The following is a 19,479-nucleotide window of genomic DNA, read 5'->3' on the forward strand; positions in this document are numbered from 1 at the left end:
CAGCCGGTGGCCATCAGCAGTTAAGAGCACTGGCTGCTCTTTTAGAGGAACTGGGTTTGGTTCCCAACCACCTCAAGCACCCACATGGTAACTCACGACTAGACGCAACTCCAGTTCTAAAGAATCTGACACTCTCAGACAGACAAAGATGCAGGCCAAACACCAATACACATAAAATAAAAAAGAATTAGCCGGGCGGTGGTGGCTCACGCCTGTAATCCCAGTACGTGGGAGGCAGAGACAGGTGGTTTTCTGAGTTGGAGGCCAGCCTGGTGTACAGAGTGAGTTCCAGGACAGAGAAACCCTGTCTCAAAAAACAAAAACAAAAAAACAAAAAACAAAAAAAACAAACCAGTAATTAAAAAACACCACCAACAACAAAAAAGAGCATCTGCTGTTTTTGCAGAGTTCAGGTCCAAGCACCCACATACAGCAACTCAGAGCCACCTGGAATTCCAGCTCCAGAGGATCCCATGACAAGACCCTCTTCTGGACTCCTTACACAGCAGGTAATCATGCATGACTATATTTTCACAGTGATATACATAAATAAAGATTTTTTTTTTGTTTGCCCTTTTAACTGTAAACAGCCTAACTCGGAATTACCTCAGCATATAAATTGTCTGATGCCCTGAACGAAGGTGGTTATTGCATGATACTCTGGTCCGCCTCGTTTTGTTTTTTAGGCTCCACTCTCAGAGCTTCCTGCAGCCAGCTGGAGTGGTTCAAGTGTTGACACATGTCTGGAACCTGAAGCCACTTCCTGAGGAGTGAGGATCCCACAGAAGGAGGTAAGTGAGCCCAACGGTCAGAACCGGGGAGGATTAGCCTTCAGTCCAGCTCCTGCATTGTTTAAAGACTGGAGCAGCATGAGGCAGTGGTGGCAAGTGCCTTTGATCCCAGCACAGGTCTTGGGACCTGCTCCTTAAACCAGGTGGCCTCAAACTCAGATCCTGCCTCTGTCTCGCCAGGCCTGGGATTAAAGGTGTGTGCCACCACGTCCTGGACAGTTGGATGTTGCTGTTGTTGTTTTGTTTTTGTTTTATTTCTCCTCCCCCAGACAGGATTTTTCTTTGTAGCCCTGGCTGTCCTGGAACTAGCTCTGTACTCCAGGCTGGCTTCAAACTCCCAGAGATCTGCAGAACTCTCCTTCCCTAGTGCTGAGACCAAAGGTGCGTGCCACCTCAGCCCAGCAAAACAGGTTTTTTTATTGTTGTTTTTTGGTTTTTCGTAATGCCAATGAAGACAGCCAACAATGAATTAGGCCTCAGACCCAGGAAATGTTAAGAACTTTCTAAAGTTAAACAGAAAAGTGGAGACCTACAAACATTGAGCAAAATTTGTTGCTTTAGAAACCTATGCTGTTCAAAGATGAATTCCATCAGATGGTTTCAATTGACCTGGCCACTTAAATAAAGAAAAGAAAAATGGAGATATTAACCGAGAGAGAGAGAGAGAGAGAGAGAGAGAGAGAGAGAGAGAGAGAGAGAGAGAGAATTTTGCCTGATACATCTTAATAGGGCTGATTAAATGGATTCCTTACATGCAAATCTTAAGGAGTTAATGATGGGAAGGACATGTCTTTTGTTTGTTTGTTTGTTTTTGTTTTTTGAGACAGGGTTTCTCTGTGAAGTTCTGGGTGTCCTGGAACTCACTCTGTAGACCAGGCTGGCCTCCCAACTCAGAAATCCCCCTGCCTCTGCCTCCTAAGGCATGCACCACCACTGCCCGTCTGCAGGAAGGACACGTCTTAAAGAGCCCTTAGAAACTACTGAGCTCTTAAATAAAACACACACTGATTATTTGTTGGGCAGTGATACTATTTGGCACATTGCATCAGCATGTTACTCAAGATTTATAGATAATCATTATCCAAAATAATCACTTAAATTTGTTTGTTTGTTTGTTTAGGTTTTTAAGACAGGGTTTCTCTGTAGCCCTAGCTGTCCTGAAACTGACTCTGAAGACCAGGTTGGCCGCGAACAACCCATTTTTAAGATTTTTAGATGCTAAGTATTTCAGTGCTACAGAACTCTATGGGTTTTCAGATTTCTGTTGCAGAGTACTGTGAAAAGACAGGAAATCACCATGACACAGACAAAAAAAAAAGTATGGGATTTTTCTCATCTGAACTGAATTTGTGATTATAAAAATTGTACAGCCTGGGGCTGGAGAATTGGCTCAGCAGTTAAGAGCACTGACTGTCCTTCCAGAGTTCCTGAGTTCAAATCCCAGCAACTACGTGGTGGCTCATAACCATCTGTGATGAGATTTGACGTCCTCTTCTGGCATGCAGTTGTATGTGCAGGCAGAACATTATACACAAAATAAATAAATCTCAAAAATCAAGCCAGGCAGTAGTGGCTCATGACCTTAATCCCAGCACCCAGGAGGAAGAGGCAGGCCAATGTGAGTTCAAGGCCAGCCTGGGCTGCACAGAGAGATCCTGTCTCAAAAACACTTAAAAAATCATATTACAAGCCGGGCGGTGGTGGTGCACACCTGTAATCCCAGCACTTGGGAGGCAGAGGCAGGCGGATTTCTGAGTTCGAGGCCAGCCTGGTTTACAGAGTGAGTTCCAGGACAGCCAGGGCTATACAGAGAAACCCTGTCTCAAACAAACCAAAATGAAAGAAAGAAAGAAAGAGAGAGAGAGAGAGAGAGAGAGAGAGAGAGAGAGAAACATTTCTAGGGACTTGGACAGGTGAGTCAGCAGCTGAGAGCACTGCCTCTTCTTCAAGGTTCAAGAAGACCAGGGTTCAATTCCCAGTGCCCACATGGCCTGTCGAACCTGTCCAGACCTCCAGCTCCAGGGCCCCTGACACCTTTTTCAGAAATGCAGGCAGCCAAGGAACAATGAGCACAAAGTGAAAATAAATTAGACTCTTTTTTAAAAATTTAGAGAAAAAAAGACTTTAGCTCTTGAACACATTTTTAAAATTAAGAGCAAATGAGGAAACTGCAGGAATATCCCCCAGTGCACCTCTTAGTGCACTGTTTGTTTTGTTTTTTAAAAAAGGTTTCTCTGTGTAACCCTTGATGTTCCATCTTTGTGTTCTGAGTGTTGGGATTTTTTTTTTTTTTAAAGATTTATTTATTGCTATATGTACGTACATGTAGTTGTCATCAGACACACCAGAAGAGGGCGTCAGATCTCATTACAGATGGCTGTGAGCCACCATGTGGTTGCTGGGATTTGAACTCAGAACCTCTGGAAGAGCAGTCAGTGCTCTTAACCACTGAGCCATCTCTCCAGCCCTGAGTGCTGGGATTAAAGGCCTGCTCCACCACTGCCCTGCAGTGCTCCCCCTCTTTTTATTTTTTATTTATTTATTATTATTATTATTATTTTGTTTTGTTTTTGTTCTTTGGATTTGGTTTTTTCGAGACAGGGTTTCTCTGTGTAGCCCTGGCTGTCCTGGAACTCACTCTGCAGACCAGGCTGGCCTCAAACTCAGAAATCCTCCTGCCACTGCCTCCTAGAGTGCTGGGATTAAAGGTGTGTAATACCACCACCACCACCACCACCACCACCACCACCACCACCACCGGGCTAGAAATGTTTTTCTAAGGAACATTTTAAACTGTTTTTAGTAAACTGGCCCTCATGGTTTAAACAATTTGAAACTTGGAAGCCTGATTGCCTGAGGGGAATTGGCCGGGACCTGTGTCTGTGTGTCTGTCCTTGGCAGATGAATCCACTTGAGGTTGTGGATCTGTCCCAGGCTCCCCTTGAAGCTCCCCACTTCAAGGACAATAGCCAGCCCAGGGTGTGGTGTCTGTGGAGGTCGGCAGAGAGATAACAACCCCCTACCTGAAGGGTAAAAAGATATTTCCTAAATTATCCTTGGAAGTGGAGGCAGCCAGACAAATTAAGCACTATGCATCAAAAAAGAATTCCTCCACCCCCCCCCCCCCCAGCATCTTGAGGCTAGTCTGTTGGACCTGTTCTCCAGCAGAGGGAGCTTGGCTGTCCAGTATCTTTTGTCATTACTAATGACTCTGTTTAAACCTGGGCTTTGGGATTGTAATAGACTTCTTCATCCAATCTGCATAAGGGGCTGCATTTATCTTTTTCCTTGGCATTTGAATCACTTTGTATTTGCATAGGGCCCAGAAAATTTGTATTCCTGTAGGGCAAGTGACAACACCCACCTTTAATCTCAGGATGCAGAGGCAGGGGGATCTCTGAGTTCTTTGTCATCAAAGAGCGTGTGTTCCTGGACAGCCGGAACAGAGAGAGATTTTGGAGAACAAGATTAATAGTCTTGTATCCCCCATTCCTCCAGACCAAGAGTTGTCCCTGGAATGTGATTTTTATGCCCGTCCCTGGTGTGGTAAACAGGAGTGGATTTACTTATTCAGGATGATATTTTTGTGCACAGTTGTCCTTGTGACTTTACATAGCCTAAACTCATATGACACTACCTAACACTTAGAATAATCCTCAGAGCTGGGTGGTGGTGGTGCACGCCTGTAATCCCAGCACTCTGGGAGGCAGGCAGAGGCAGGCGGATTTCTGAGTTCAAGGCCAGCCTGGTCTACAGAGTGAGTTTCAGGACAGCCACGGCTACACAGAGAAATGCTGTCTCGGAAAAAAAAAAAGAATAATCCTCAGAATATAAATTGTCTAATGCCCTGAGTAAAGATGGTTGTTGCAGGAGACTCTACACCTCAACTTTAGTCTGCATTATCCGAGGCTCCAAGCCAATTACAACACTAACCCTAGACCAAGCTGGCTTTGAACTCAGGAGATCCAAGGGTCTCTGCCTCCCAGCGGTTGGGATTAAAGGCAAGTGCACCACCCCTGGCCACAAGGACTTTTAAAAATAAAGTTTGTATATTTAAATGGGTGTGATTGGGAGTGTTAGCCCGCAGCCTTTGTTCTAGAGGAGGTCTGTGGTGGCTAGGGCTGGCTGCGCCCTCTGGAGCCAAGGGTGACCTTGAATTCCCTGTCCTCTAAGTAAGTCTCCCAATGCCTACAGGGTTACTTACTTAATTTGATAGAGTCTCCTGCAGACCAGGCTGATCTTTAATTTGCTAAGGGTCTGATGATAGCCTGCCTTAAACTCTTGATCGTCCCATTTGCTTCCTGATGTTGGGATTGCAAACCTGAATCAACATCTTGTTTGGTCTTTTATGGTGCTGGGGATGGACCCTAGGTAAATGTGTGTCCTACACAAGCACTTCACCAGTTGACCACACACACGCCTAGGGTTGTACGTAAAGATGGCTCAGAGTGTAGGGAGGTGAAAGGCAGGGGAAACTGGTGTTCATCCTGCGAGGTGGGGGGTGGTTGCGCTCAAAAATGGCTTTTACCACACACACACAGCATAGAAGTTATAAAATTGTGTGTGTGTGTGTGTATTTGGTTGATTTGTTTTTCTGACTGTTCTAGAACTTGATCCATACAGCCTCTGCCTCCAGAGTGTTGGAATTAAAGGTATGCACCATTAATTACCACCTGGCTTAAAATGGAATATATTTAATTATGTTTGCTTAATGCTAATGTCTAAGATGAAAGAAAGCATCACTATGGTATTATCTAATGAAAGTGTTTTTTTTTTTTTTTGGTTTTCTTAGGTTTTTTTTTTTTTTTTTGCATTTTATTTAGTTTGTGCGTGTGTTCCCAGGTTTGTGTGAGTGCCTGCACCTGTGCATGTGTAGGCCAGAGGTCAGAGGTCAGAGGACACTCGCAGGCACTCTGTTCCTGCCTTCCTTCCATTCCTTGTGGAATCTTGAGAGATCTAGTCAGGTCATCAGGCTTGGCTGCAGGCCTCTTAACTCATTGAGCCCTCTCACTGACCCCATGTTTTATTATAGTAAATGTAATATTCATACATGTATATATGTATTTGTATTAAATTCACTTCCACCAAGTCATCCTTTCTCATTCCTCTATTTTACCCACCAACGCGCACCCACCATTTTCCATTTCTAACTTCCTAAGTTCCTCTTTCTTTATGTTTTGTATTTTGTTGTTACTGTCCAGTTTTATTTTGACTCGGGGTCTCACTGTGGCTAGTCTGGTGCTAGCACTCTATGTAGTTCAGGCTGGCCTCAAACTTGGGATCCTTATGCCCTGCCTCAGTTTCCTGACTACTCAATTTCCAGAGTTACTCACTGGCTTTGGTTTCGTCAGTTCCTTCTCTCCTCTGCACGGAACAAGAAGGGTTTCATCCACTTCTTCCTTTAGTCACTGCTATGAAGGGCACACAACACCACACCCAGCCTCGGAGACGGCTTAGTGAAGGTGGACCAGAGATGCTGGCCCTAGAGGAGATGGCCAGTTGATAAAGATGTAAATGGCCTTAGGAAAACAGGAAGCTGGAGTGCAGGCACAGACTGGTCCTTGCCTTGTTTAGGAGTTGGATACTGGAAGTAGAGGAATTCTTAATCTTACTGGGCTGCCTAGCAGGTTCAAAGACACCTTGGGTTACCTAAGACCTTGTCTGAACTAAACAACAAGGAAAAGGGTCGGGAGAAGTGGCTTGGTGCAGGGCTCAGTGGTTAGGAGCACTGGTCAGTCTTGTAGAGGATCTGGTTTTAGATTCCAGCACCCACGTGGTGGCTCAAAGCCCACAGCTCTAGCCGGGCAGTGGTGGTGGTGCACACCTGTAATCCCAGCACTCTGGGAGGCAGAGGCAGGCAGATTTCTGAGTTCGAGGCCAGCCTGGTCTACAGAGTGAGTTCCAGGACAGCTAGGGCTACACAGAGAAACCCTGTCTCGAAAAAACCAAATTTAAAAAACAAAAAACAAAAAACAAACAAACAAAAAACCCACAGCTCTAGTTCCACATGATATGATGGGCGCCAGGCACACACATGTTACACATACATGCATGCATAACACTCATATATATATATATATAATGAAACAGATTAATCTTTTTTATTTTTGGGTTTGTTTTTTGTTTTTTGTTTTTGTTTGTTTGTTTTTCGAGATAGGGTTACTCTGTGTAGCCCTGGCTGTCCTGGAACTCACTTTGTATACCAGGCTGGCCACGAACTCAGAAATCTGCCTACCTCTGCCTCCCAGAGTGCTGGGATTACAGGTGTGTGCCACCACTGCCCCAGATTAATCTTTTTCATATAATACATTTATTTCTAATTTTCTTCATTAGTGTTGCTTGTCTGTTTGTCTGTGTAAAGGCATCAGATCCTCTGGAACTGGAGCTAGAGACAGTTGTGAGCTGCCATGTGGGTGCTGGGACTCTGAACCCCACCGGGTGCTCTGGAAGAGCAGCCAGTGCCCTTAACAGCTGAGCTATCTCTCCAAAGTTAATACAATGGACTGGAAAGATGGTGGTGGCTCACAAGTATCTGGAGCTCCAGATAAAGGGAACTGGACTAAAAGCCTCTCTTTTGGCCTCTGTGGGCAACAGACACATGCATGCAGACAATACAGCCACACATGTAAATAAATACATACAAATTAAAAAGAAAAAAAACCAAGAAAAATTGTCAGAGAGACAAAGTTGAAGTTTATGCTATCTACCTCTATCTATCTATCTATCTATCTATCTATCTATCTATCTATCTATCATGTATGTATGTATGTATCATGTATGTATGTATGTAATGGATTGATCTATCTATCTATCTATCTATCTATCTATCTATCTATCTATCTAAGACAGCTCTTGCTGTTCTGGTAGTTAGTCTCTGTAGACCAGGCTGACCTTCAACTCAGATATCCACCTGCCTCTGCCTCCAGAGTGCTGCAATCAAAGGCATGTCCCTGGCTACAGTTAAGGTTTACTATATTGTTTATGTGTGTGGGTGAGAGCTCCCACTTCTCTATCATCACGTGTGAAGGTCAGTGGACAACTTTCAGGTGTCGGTTGGTTCTCTCCTTCTACTATGCAGGTTCTGGGGATGGAGCACAGGTAGTGGCCAAACCCCTTTACTTGCTGAGATACCTTATCAGACCCCAAAGTTGAAGTTTAAATGGACAGACAGCAGGGACAAACCAAGGGGCCACATAGGCTTGGAAGTCAAAAAAAAAAAATCTTTAAATATGTGTGGCGCTACCTCAGTTCTAGAGTGTCCGTCTAGGGTGCACAGGGTCCTAGGTTCAATCCCCAGCACATATGTGCAAACTGTACAGGTAAACAGCAAAACTGAGAAGTATAAATAGAGAAGAAGTGAATGACAAAGGAGGTTAGAGAGACCAGAGGGGGGAAGTTCTTTCTTAGTCATTCCTGGATTAAAACTGTTTATGTAGGATGGTTACTGTGGTGCCTGCCTAAAATCTGGCCCAGTACTCTCAGGAGGCTGAGGCAGGAGGATCGCTTAGTCAGAGGCCATCTTGGTTGTACACAGAGAGTTCCAAACCAGCCAGGACTCCACAGTGAGACCTTGTCTCGAGAAAACGAGGTGGGATGTGGTGTGCATGCCTCGAATCCCAGCACTCGGAGATGGAGGCCGGCGGAGCTCTGGCTTCCAGGCCTGTCTACAGAGTGAGTTCCAGACAGTCAGGGCTACACAGAGAAACCCTGTTTGGAAAACAATGACTGGGGCTGGAGAGATGGCTTAGCAGTTAAGAGCACTGACTGTTCACCCGAAGGTCCTGAGTTCAAATCCCAGCAACCACAAGGTGGCTCACAACCATCCGTAATGAGGTCTGACTCCCTCTTCTGGAGTGTCTGACGGGAGCTACAGTGTACTTACACATAATAAATAAATAAATCTTAAAAAAAAAAAAGGAAAGAAAACAATGACTACAACCAAACAGTTCGAATAAAGTGCCCTCGAAGTTGTGGTTTGAACATACGGGTTAATAAGCGGTCAGGAGACCTGGGAAAGAACTCGATTGGAAAGAGAGCTTTCCCAGTGTGAGGGAGAAACACACAGGTAAGGTGAGATGGGGAGAAAACAAGGAAAAAAACCTGAGATTTGATTGCCTTTTCTTAAAGATAGTCCTAGATCAATCACCACATAAATGCTGAGAACGCCTCCTGTGCAAGGAACACTGCGCTAACCACTGAGCAAGCACCTCAGCTCCTTTCTTCTGCCGTTCACACTGAAATCACCTTCTTTCAAATCACCTTCTCCTTCCTGTTCTCCTGTGTGCTGTGCATTCTGTGTTGTTTTTTTTCTTTTCTTTTCTTTCCTTTTTTTTTTGTTTTTTTGTTTTTGTTTTTTACAAGACAGGGTTTCTCTTTGTAGCCCTGGATGTCCTGGAGCTCACTCTGTAGACCAGGCTGGCCTCGAACTCAGAAACCCGCCTGCTTCTACCTCCTAGAGTGCTTGGATTACTGGTGTGCTCCACCACCGCCCGGCTCATTCTGTGTTGTTGATATTGCTGTTAATTTGAAACCTCTGTGCCTGTCTCCCGGATTCACCTCAGACCCCCTCTCTAGTCAGGAATGGTCTTGAACACCTGCTCCTTCTTCTTCCCATCTCCTTAAATACTGCAGTTAGGTGGGCATGCACTCCTAAGACCGGTTCTTTTCCTTATTTATTTTAAAAATCCCAGCCCTTGGGAGGCAGAGGCAGGTTGATCTCTGAGTTGGAAACCAGTTTGGTCTACAGAGCAAACTCCAGGACATCCAGGACTACAGGTTGAGACCCTGTCTCAACAAAACAACACAACAAAACAAAACAAAACAAAACAAAACAAAACAAAAGTCTTCACATTGCGGATGTGGGGGATAAAGTGGGGCTCAGAGTAAAAGTTGGTTCTTTCTCTCCATCTTGGGTGGGTTCTGAGAACTGAATTCAAGTCATTGGGCTTTATTGCAATCAACTTGACCCAAGGAATCATCTTACTAGCCCTTATTCATTGAGTTTTGAGACAAGGGCTTGCTTTCTACAGAGGACTGAGTTCAAATCACCAATTATTCAAAGGTATAAATCTGCTGAGCCTTCTCACTATCCTGTCAGCTCCTCAAATCCCACCCAAGTTTGTTTGTTAAACAGATGGAGGGGGGGCTGGAGAGATGGCTCCGTGGTTAAGAGCACTGACTGCTCTTCCAAAGGTCCTGAGTTCAAATCCCAGCAACAAGATGGTGGCTCACAACCATCTGTAATGGGATCTGATGCCCTCTTCTGGTGTGTCTGAAGACAACTACAATGTACTTACATATAATAATAATAAAAAATCTTTGTGCCGGAGAGAGAGGGTCTGGAGAGAGCAGAGGTCCTGAGTTCAAATCCCAGCAACCACATGATGGCTCACAACCATCTGTACAGCTACAGTGTACTCCTATATTCATATAAATAAAAAAAAAAAACTTTAAAAAAACCAAAAAAAACCCCCAAGGAACAGATAATGGCTCTGTAACCCAGGCTAGGTTATATTTGGCTACAAACTTGCTACGTAGCCTAGGATAGAACTCAGGATTTAAGGCATGGCCCAGGCACACACTACGTATGTATGGAGTCACAGACCCAGTCACATTGTCTTGGAATCGGTTTAGAACCTGAATAAGAAAATGTCTTTAGGATCCTGAAACGGCAGGAGTTTCCTGAGTAAAGTGAGTATCTTTAGTTATTCGGAGCAATCCTGTTAATCACTGGGGAGTTTATGTTAAAGAGCTTCGGGGTGGAGCCTCAGTAGCCTCTGGGGAGGGGTAGACAGCCAGGGCCAGACAGATTTACCGAATTTGAACCATCACACCTTCTTACCAACTTCCTGGAAGGTGGGGGGATGGTTAGGACCCCTCAAAAACATTAGAGCGGGAAATCCTTTCTGAGTTTCGGAGGCCATTGGTTGAAGGAAGGATGTAGGCGTGGAGTGGAGATCATGGAAGACTGGGGGATCTGCACACATTGCGTTTGTCCTGCCTGAGTGTCTCCACCCTTCCGACTGTAAGTAAGGCATGTGCACCTCCTTAGTAAATTACTAAACTTGGGGTGGGTGGTGGGTGGGAACCCCCATTTTTGCCTTTCAGAAGCAAGTGTAACAAACTAGCTTATGGTGATGGTACTTTGTATTTCAAGCCTGTGTGTATGAACCTGGGGGTGACACACACACTTTTAATCCCGGGACTCAGAAGCAGGCTGCTCTCTTTGAGTTTCAGGACAGCCAAGATTTCACACAGAAACTTTGTCTCAGAACACCCCTCCCCCCCCAAAAAAGAGGGAGTGGGTTTTGTAGCTACAAGGTGGTTCAAGTTCCACTAATCTTTTCACCTCTAAATGTATACGTATCGTGGCACACAACACTCTCCGCTTAATACAAAATTAATGTAAGATAAAGGTCTAAGTGTCATTGCACTGGCCTCAAATTCTGCCTTAGCATAAAGAGATGTGGAAGCTCTTGCCTGTAATCTCGGGAATGGGAGGTTCTCTCTAGAAGGTTTCTGCAGGTTCAAAACTATCTGTAGTAGATTGTAAGTTTCAGGAAATCCTAGGATACAAAACAAAATCAGAGCTGGAGAGATGGCTCACCAGTTAAGAGCACTACCTGGTCTTCCAGAGGCCCTGAATTCAATTCCGATAGCCACTTGTAATGGGATCCTATGCCTTCTGGCGTGTCTGAAGACGGCAGCCCTGTACTTATAAAGCAAGTAAACAAAAACCAACCAAACAAACAAAATCAACCAACCAGGGCTATTGAGATGGAACAGACAGGATAAAGACACTGTGTCCATGCCTGATGATCAAACATCCCCAAAACCCAGGAGGTGGAGTTGGAGAGCCGGCACCCGCAAGATGTCTTCTGACCTCTACACAGGCACATTTCAATACTACAAACCTATAAACCAGTGTAGAACATTTTTTCCCCCAAACAAGATGATTTATGAGTGGGGAAGTGGCTTATTGGCAGGTTACTCGCTTCAGGTGCCAGCCACACTCCAAACGAGAAACCACAAAGACAGGGTCAAACAGTAAAGATGAAGATACTTGAATTTATAAGTATCAAATTGTAGCAAGCGGGTAGCAGAGCTCTGGGTATCAAGGCCAGCCTGGTCTATATAGGGAATTCAGGACAGCTACCACTGGACAGGGAGGCCCTTCTTCTCAAAAGATGAAATAAAAATAAAACAAAAGCCCAAAAGACAACATACACACACACACAAAACAAAAACTCGAGAACTAGGCTAGGGATACAGCTTGGAAGTAACTGACAAATAAGGTCGATAACAATTTTTGAGCGTAAGCATGGCATATGTGTCTAGGAAGTCTGGTTGGGATCTGAGTTTGCTTCCTGCTACACTTACGGTGATGACTCGGCATGCTATTAAAAGCCTTGTAAGAACATAATAGAATATGGCCGACCTGTTGGGTGCATGCCTTCAATTCTCACACTTTTATCCCACACAAAGCCGTGGCTCTCCAGGCCAGTCTATACCTTGAGTTAGAGGTCAAATTAGACTGCATAATGAGACCTCCATCTCAAAACATAAATGAAGGACAGGGGAGACATAGAAAACATCACTTAGATCCGTGATTTCAGCTTCTCTGCAGTCTTAAGACAGAAGCATCCTAGAGAGGCAGCCATCCTACAAAACCCAAGACTCTAAAAATAAGCCAGGCAATGAGAGCCCAGGCCTTTGATCTCAGCAAAGGCAGAGGCAGGCACATCTCTGAGTTCCAGGCCCACGGAGTAAGTTCCAGAAAAGCCAGAATTCACAGAGAAAAACCAAAAATCAAAATAAAATTTCTAGGGGGCCGGAGAGACTAAGATGACTACTAGATGCTGGATGGTGGGGGTGCACGCCTTTAATCCCAGCACTTGGGAGGCAGAGACAGGCGGATTTCCGAGTTCAAGGCCAGCCTGGTCTACAGCGTGAGTTCCAGGACAGCCAGGGCTACACAGAGAAACCCTGTCTCGAAAAAACAAAAAGACAAAAAGACAAAAAAACAAAACAAAAAACCTGTGAGGATGAGCTGGGACGACCTCTGTAAGTGTGCAGAATACTATACCATTTTATATAAGACCTGAGTGTCTTCAAGGCCTCATGGGACAGTCCCTGGTGAATAAGGATAAGACTCCTCCTAGTTTACTGCCCAGTTGGTCAGTGGTGAATTGCTTGGTGGGTTGGGGAAAACGCCAAACACCTGGATACAGAACTATCGGTGCTGAGATGGTGGGCGTAGAGAAATAAAAATAAGGTGGTTGTTTCCTTCACTTGACCAGGAAACCTCAGACAAACCCCAGCTCCTGATAACCTGCTTTAAATGGAGCAGTAACTTCCTTGCATTTTTTTTTAATCATTATTTTAATCTTTGGAGACTTGGCCTCCAGTACCAGTCCTGCTTCGTACTCCTCCTTTCCCCCCCACCCCCCAGACAGGGTTTCTCTGTGTCGCCCTGGCTGTCCTGGAACTCACACTGTAGACCAGGCTGGCCTTGAACTCGGAAATCCGCCTGCCTCCGCCTCCCAAGTGCTGGGATTAAAGGTGTGCGCCACCACTGCCCGGCCTGCTTTGTCCTTTTAAAGAGCTGGTATTAAGCCCTGGCTTCCCATGAATTTTTGTAGTCTCCTGTTCTCTTAAATTTATGTTTATGCCACTTATGAAAAATTGTGGGAGTCCTCAAGACCCTGATGTGGATCCCAAGGGTCAAATTCAGATCTTTAGGCTTGACAGAAGGCACTTATAATACTACAGATTTCAAAGGCCCAACGTTATATATTTTTTTATTCTTTTTTTGAAAATCAAATTTATTTATAAATGTTGCCTCCCAAAGGCCCAACTCGAAAAGAAATTTTAAAAAAATGTTTTCTTAGCCGGGTGGTGGTGGCACACGCCTTTAATCCCAGTACTTGGGAGGCAGAGGCAGGCGGATTTCTGAGTTCATGGCCAGCCTGGTCTACAGAGTGATTTCCAGGACAGCCAGGGCTACACAGAGAAACCCTGTCTCAAAAATCTGGAGAAAGAAAATGTTTCCTTTAAGACGGGGTCTAGAGGGCTGGAGAGATGGCTCAGCGGTTAAGAGCACTGACTGCTCTTCTGAAGGTCCTGAGTTCAAATCCCAGCAACCACATAGTGGCTCACAACCATCCGTAAAGAGATCTGATGCCCTCTTCTGGTGCATCTGAAGACAACTACAGTGAACTTAAATATAATAATAAATCTTAAAAAAAAAAAAAAGACAGGGACTGGGGCTGGAGAGATGGCTCAGTGGTTAAGTGCATTGACTATTGTTCCAAAAGTCCTGAGTTCAATTCTGAGCAACCACATGGTGGCTCACAACCATCTCTAAAGGGAGGGATGTGATGCCCCTTTCTGGTATGTCTGAAAACAGCTACAATGCATTCGTCATTTATATAAAATAAATAAATAAAACTTAAAAAAATATCCAGGTGGCACACACCTTTAATCTCAGCACTAAGGAGGCAGAGGCAGGCAGATTTCTGAGTTCGAGGCCAGCCCTGGTCTACAGAGTGAGTTCCGGACAGCCAGGGCTACACAGAGAAACCCTGTCTCGAAAAATCAACATGAAGGAACATACAAAAAGGCAGGGTCTCATTCTAATAAGGCTGGCTTGGAAATGAGAGATTTGCCTGGTTTTGCCAGAGTTTTGCCTTATCTGTCTAAAATTTTTAAGCCAATATTTCTAGTACTTTATAGGTAGGGAAAGGAGAATCAGTTCAAGGTTAAACATCTAAAAGAGAAAGGGAACGAAAGAGGGAAAGAAAAGAAAGAATGAAAGAGCGATTCGGGTTTGCTTTTTTTTCGATTGTGAAGATTAAATTGAGGCCTTAATCTTCACCACTGAGCAGAACTCAGCTAGAACTGAATTTCTGACCTCAGATCAGGTTACTTTATAATCCCAGCACTGGGAAGGATGTGGACAGAAGATTCCAACGTTTGAGGGCAGCCTGGGCTACAAAGAGTCTGTTTTAAAAGCAAAGCAAAGCAAACCAACCCATTATAGCTGGTTCTTAGTCAAGAATAAACGATTTATTTAGGGTGTAAGGTTGATAGTTTGGGACTATTTCTCCGAACTATCTAGGGACTTTCATAAAGTGCTCATAATACTGCAACTCAGGTGTGGAGTGAAGAAGTAGAAGCCGTAAGCCTGTTGTCTCCCTTCAACTTGACTGGAAGCAGTAATTTGGTGCAGTTAAAAGTTTAGGGCAGACTTCTGGAAGAAGAGATAGCTATCTTACCTTGGGATATGCCTAGTTAGCAGCAAGCCCAAACCTCATGGCCGGAATTTCCCTTTTACTGCATTTCCATTTACCAAGTAGTACTTATGACCTCTAATGAGTCCTAGCACAATGACTAATAAGAATAAAGATGTAGAAGATAAGTCAAGGCTTATCTGGTTTCTCTCTAGTCTTGAAGTTGGTTTGACAACGCTGGGACTCAGGTAAGGCTCCAGAATGTTATCTCACCTGGATGACCGTCTCGCTTCTGGAAACCTTCATTTTTAGAGATACTCTAGAGACTCCGATCACGAAAGAGATGGTAACCTGTAGATTTCAACACCCTGCTTTGACCTAAGAGAAAGGGGAGGGAGTGCCGACGGAATTTTGGGAAAGGGGAGGAAGGAGTGGACAGGAGAAGGGTCGAGAGGAGTCCGGCTCCGATTTGGGGAAATCCAGCTCGCGTTTTGCCTCTCGCTCAGCGGTACAGGGTCCAGCAAAGGCTGAGCCCCAGCTACTCTCCTAGAGGTCTGTACTGGGGAGACACCGCTGCTCTGGGGGGTGGGGGGGGTGGGCTGACCTGGCTGGAAGTACCCGCGCACATCGCTCGTGGAACACTGTGCGCACTGTAACTGGTGTGTACAACCCCGGGGTCTGTACTCGCCCCTGGACGCCCTCGCCCTCCCTAACCATGCACCTCTACCTGCCACTCCAACGGGAACGTTTGCGGAGTAGCTCCCCTCCCCGGGACCTTGGGCCCTGACCGTGCCGGATGGTAAGTGCCCATCCTAGGCCCTCCCGCACTCCATGCTGGAGCCGCAGGCTCCAAAGTTGCGTGGACGAAGACCAGCTGGAAAGTTTGTCCAAGGGTTGGTGCAGGCTTGGAACAGGGGCGATCCGCGCTGCCCTGGGATCCAGAGGCAGCTTAGGGTAAGCTGGGGCGGCGGCAAGGAGCAGGGGTGCTGGGAGAGGGCGCTACTCTGTGGCGGGACGGTATTGGGGGGCGGATCTCGACCGGGCTGGGACTCTGCATCCAGCTTTGCTGGGTGGTGACTCGTGCGAGCCAACTCCGCGCCACGACCCCCTACCCCGGTCCGCTCCGGGTATTTTGTGGCGGGTGACTAACAATGCTCCCGGCGGGGGACCTTACAGCACTTCCCAGAAAGCTTAACCCTGGCTCGGACCGGTTTGCTAGGGGACCTCCTGACGCGGGATCAATTGGAGATCCTGTAGGGAAAAAGCATGTGTGGCCTCCGGGAGGTCCCTGCACAGCACAGGAGTTCTCAGAGCCAGCCACTTTGAGAAAGTCCGGGTATCTCAGCCTGAAGGGAGTGGAGGGGAGAGCTTTCGCCAGCTGGGAGTGGGGAGTGCGAGCTGTCGCGTGCCGAAGCGTCTCCCGCGTTTGAGATCTACCCCCGTCGTTGGCGGAGGAACCCTGGGGAGAGGAGTTGGCTGGAGCGTCACTTAGGGAGTGCAGGCGACCAAGAGGTCTGGGAAAGGTTGGCCCGGAATTGGGAGGTTTAAGAAGAAGCAAGAAAGTTGATGTGTTGCCAGCGAGTTCTGCGAAAGTTTTTGGCGTACCACTGACTGGATCTGGGATCCTGGAAAGGGGACTGAGGGCGTGTGTTTGCGCGCTGCGGCAGAGTGAGTGCCTTAGACCGACCGTGCTGCACGTGAGCTCCCGGTCCCAGCCGGGGCTGAAGTGACCACCGCCTCCTCCGCGGGGTAAGGAAGCAAGTCTCTGTCCCCCCCACCCTCCGGGATGTGCTCGCCTATTGATAATCCCAGCACTGGGGAGGCAAAAGCAGATCTGGGAGAGTTTCATGACAGCCAGGGCTGTATAGAGAGACCAGTCTCGCTCTGCTAAAGAAGATTGAAAAAAGCAACTTCCCTTTCTCGTATTCTCTCCTTCACCACCAGTGTTCGCCCATTAATCCACAGCATGGAAAGAACTGTCCGGCTCCACATACCTTTGGGAGCTGAACGGGGTCCGCTTCTGACCCAGTCAAATTAACGTGACTCTGAGAAAGACTTCATGCTGGAACAAGGATAAGGATTCCCAGCCTCTCCCAACCCCCACAACTCTTTCCATGTGAAGCGACCGTCCCGAGTGAGCCTTAGTCCCCAGGGCTCGACCCGAGGCTTTAAATAAGCCTTGTTTTACCTCCTTAATGACCAGTTAGTGGGGAAATGTTTACAACGACTCTCCCGACCTTAGGGCAAGCACACGGTGTTGGTTTGGTGGGGAGCTGCGCGGTCACCCCGACGGATTGGTGGAGGGGGCGCCCTAAAGCAGGCCATCCATCCCCTCGGGTATTGGTTTCTTTAGGCAAAAACAATTTGGAAGGTCTGCCTAACTGCATACAACTGAATATAGTTAAGTAGGTATTTATGGCTCCTGTGGACCTTAATGCTCGCAGACCAGCCGCTAATAATTAAAAAGAATCTCAGATGATACATTTTATGGTTTCCTGGGTTGATGTCTGTTTTAAAGAATTTATGTGGGGTAAGGTGTCATTCTATTCCAGGCTGACCTGACCTTTACCTACAGGCAGAAGCTGGCCTCGAACTTACGACCCCTCCATCTTTAGCCTCCTGAATATTGGGATTACAGATCTTCACCCTCCACCTGGTCTTCTGGTGACTTTCCCTCTATCGCCTCCCTCCCGCCATGCTAGGCCTGGGTTCCAGGCTGTGATTGCAGATCTTGGTTGATTATATTGGGCAAGGCCTCTGTCTTTATTTCCCCAAATAAGCGTTTTGAATTGGGGTCTTTTTGAAAATAAACTTTTGGACGAATAGGAAACAGTCTTTTGTAGGCTGGACTAAACAACTTTAGAACTCTACATTTTAATGAGTTAACTATTGCTCTCGGATTCCTGCTTCCGCAGAAGGGGTGGGTCGGAGGTTTGGAGACACCCTCCTCACCCTTTGTCTTTTCCTTATCTAGCGTCTTCCCCTCCCCCACCTTCTGGACACATCCTTCCTGTCTCCTTCATTTCTTTCTCCTCCAGGTCCTTAATTAAAAATACAAAACAAAATCTGGTGGTGAGGTGAGTCGCTTCTCCTTCCCCCTACCCCTCCCTCGGTTCTCTTTCCTTGTCTTTAACTCCTGACCTTATTCTTGTGAATTCTTGACTTTGCTCGGTCATTTGGATTTCTACCTTTTCACCTTTAAAATGTCTAAGATACTGTTCCTTGGCCCTTTTACTGTTTTTCCCTAACAGTCGTGCTTTTGGGAACCTCCATTTTTCCCTGTCCTCTTCCATTTTGGTTCTATTCGCGTCCCTCACCCCACCCCCCCGTGGGGTGTCAGGGGCGTTTTACATATGGAAGGAGGCAGCTCTCGACTGCATTTCCCTGAGCGGCCTCTCCGAGCGCCCCAGGCTTTCACACTTCCTAAGAGAGCGAACTGTCTAGGAACGGCTCGCAGTGGCTGGCCGCCCCGCCCCCCGCCCTTTCTACGTAGAACTTCGTCGTGGGGAAATCCAGCCCCGTGGCAACTTTTTCCAGAAAATGCTTTTAAGTCTTGTTCTGTTGGAGTTTTGTTTTGTTTTGTTTGTCTGGTTAATTTTTTTTTGGTCAAGGGGAAAAGCTTTTGAGTTCTTTGGCCCTGATATCGGTTTGCAAGTAGCTTTAGGCATGCAAATGACACTTTTGAGTACTGGCAGCCGCGGGAAGGATTGCAGCGTTATTTCAAATTGACGTGTGGGCTCAATGGTTACTTACTAGGGTGCCGCAGCCTTTGCCGGCTCAGCTGGGGGACTTCCAGAGGTAAAGAGGAGAGGTGTAGAGGGAGAGGAAATTCCTGGATGGTGCCGTCAATACTGTAATTTACAGCCTAATGGTAGTGTTAGGAAGCTAGCCTTTCAATTTTTTTTTTTTTTTTTTTTTTTTTTTTTGGTGAACCAAAATTTCCTTTATACAAAGTATTAAATACAATTGCATTTCTAAAATGAAATCATATATACAGTTGTAGTCATTAAGTAAGCTAAGTTAAATGCCATACATTAAAGAGAAATCAGTAAGGCAAATGTATGCATGAAGACACTCCTGAACTCCATTTCATCGAGCATCACAAACCACCAATCTTTTAGTTCTTTTCTTGTACTTTGTTCTGTATCCATATTCTCTGCATCTGATTGGATTTTATCTCATTTTCGGTGTGACACTCCACAAATATATATCATTGGCTGCTGCTTTGGTGGTTTAACATTTTTCTGGGTGTCCATTTTTAGTGCTTCTGTAGTTCGAAGAAGCGTCCTTCTCTCTCTCTCTCTCTCTTTTTATTTTATTTATTTATTTTTTTAAAGATTTATTTATTATTATATGCAAGTACACTGTAGCTGTCTTCAGACACTCCAGAAGAGGGCATCAGATTTCATTACCGATGGTTGTGAGCCACCATGTGGTTGCTGGGATCTGAACTCAGG

At 45.9% G+C, this 19,479-nt stretch overlaps 1 protein-coding gene across 1 annotated transcript; it reads right to left on the reverse strand.

Moving 5' to 3' along the window:
* Positions 1-19,111: 19,111 nt before the first annotated feature.
* LOC127670029 (DNA-directed RNA polymerases I, II, and III subunit RPABC4-like) lies at positions 19,112-19,278 on the reverse strand. Its single transcript, XM_052164322.1, is given in 3 exon segments — positions 19,112-19,193; positions 19,195-19,218; positions 19,220-19,278. Coding segments are annotated over 3 exon segments (165 nt in total).
* Between the last annotated feature and the right edge of the window lie 201 nt (positions 19,279-19,479).

The sequence above is a fragment of the Apodemus sylvaticus genome, chromosome 19 (assembly GCF_947179515.1).
Source record: "Apodemus sylvaticus chromosome 19, mApoSyl1.1, whole genome shotgun sequence".
NCBI lineage: Eukaryota > Metazoa > Chordata > Mammalia > Rodentia > Muridae > Apodemus > Apodemus sylvaticus.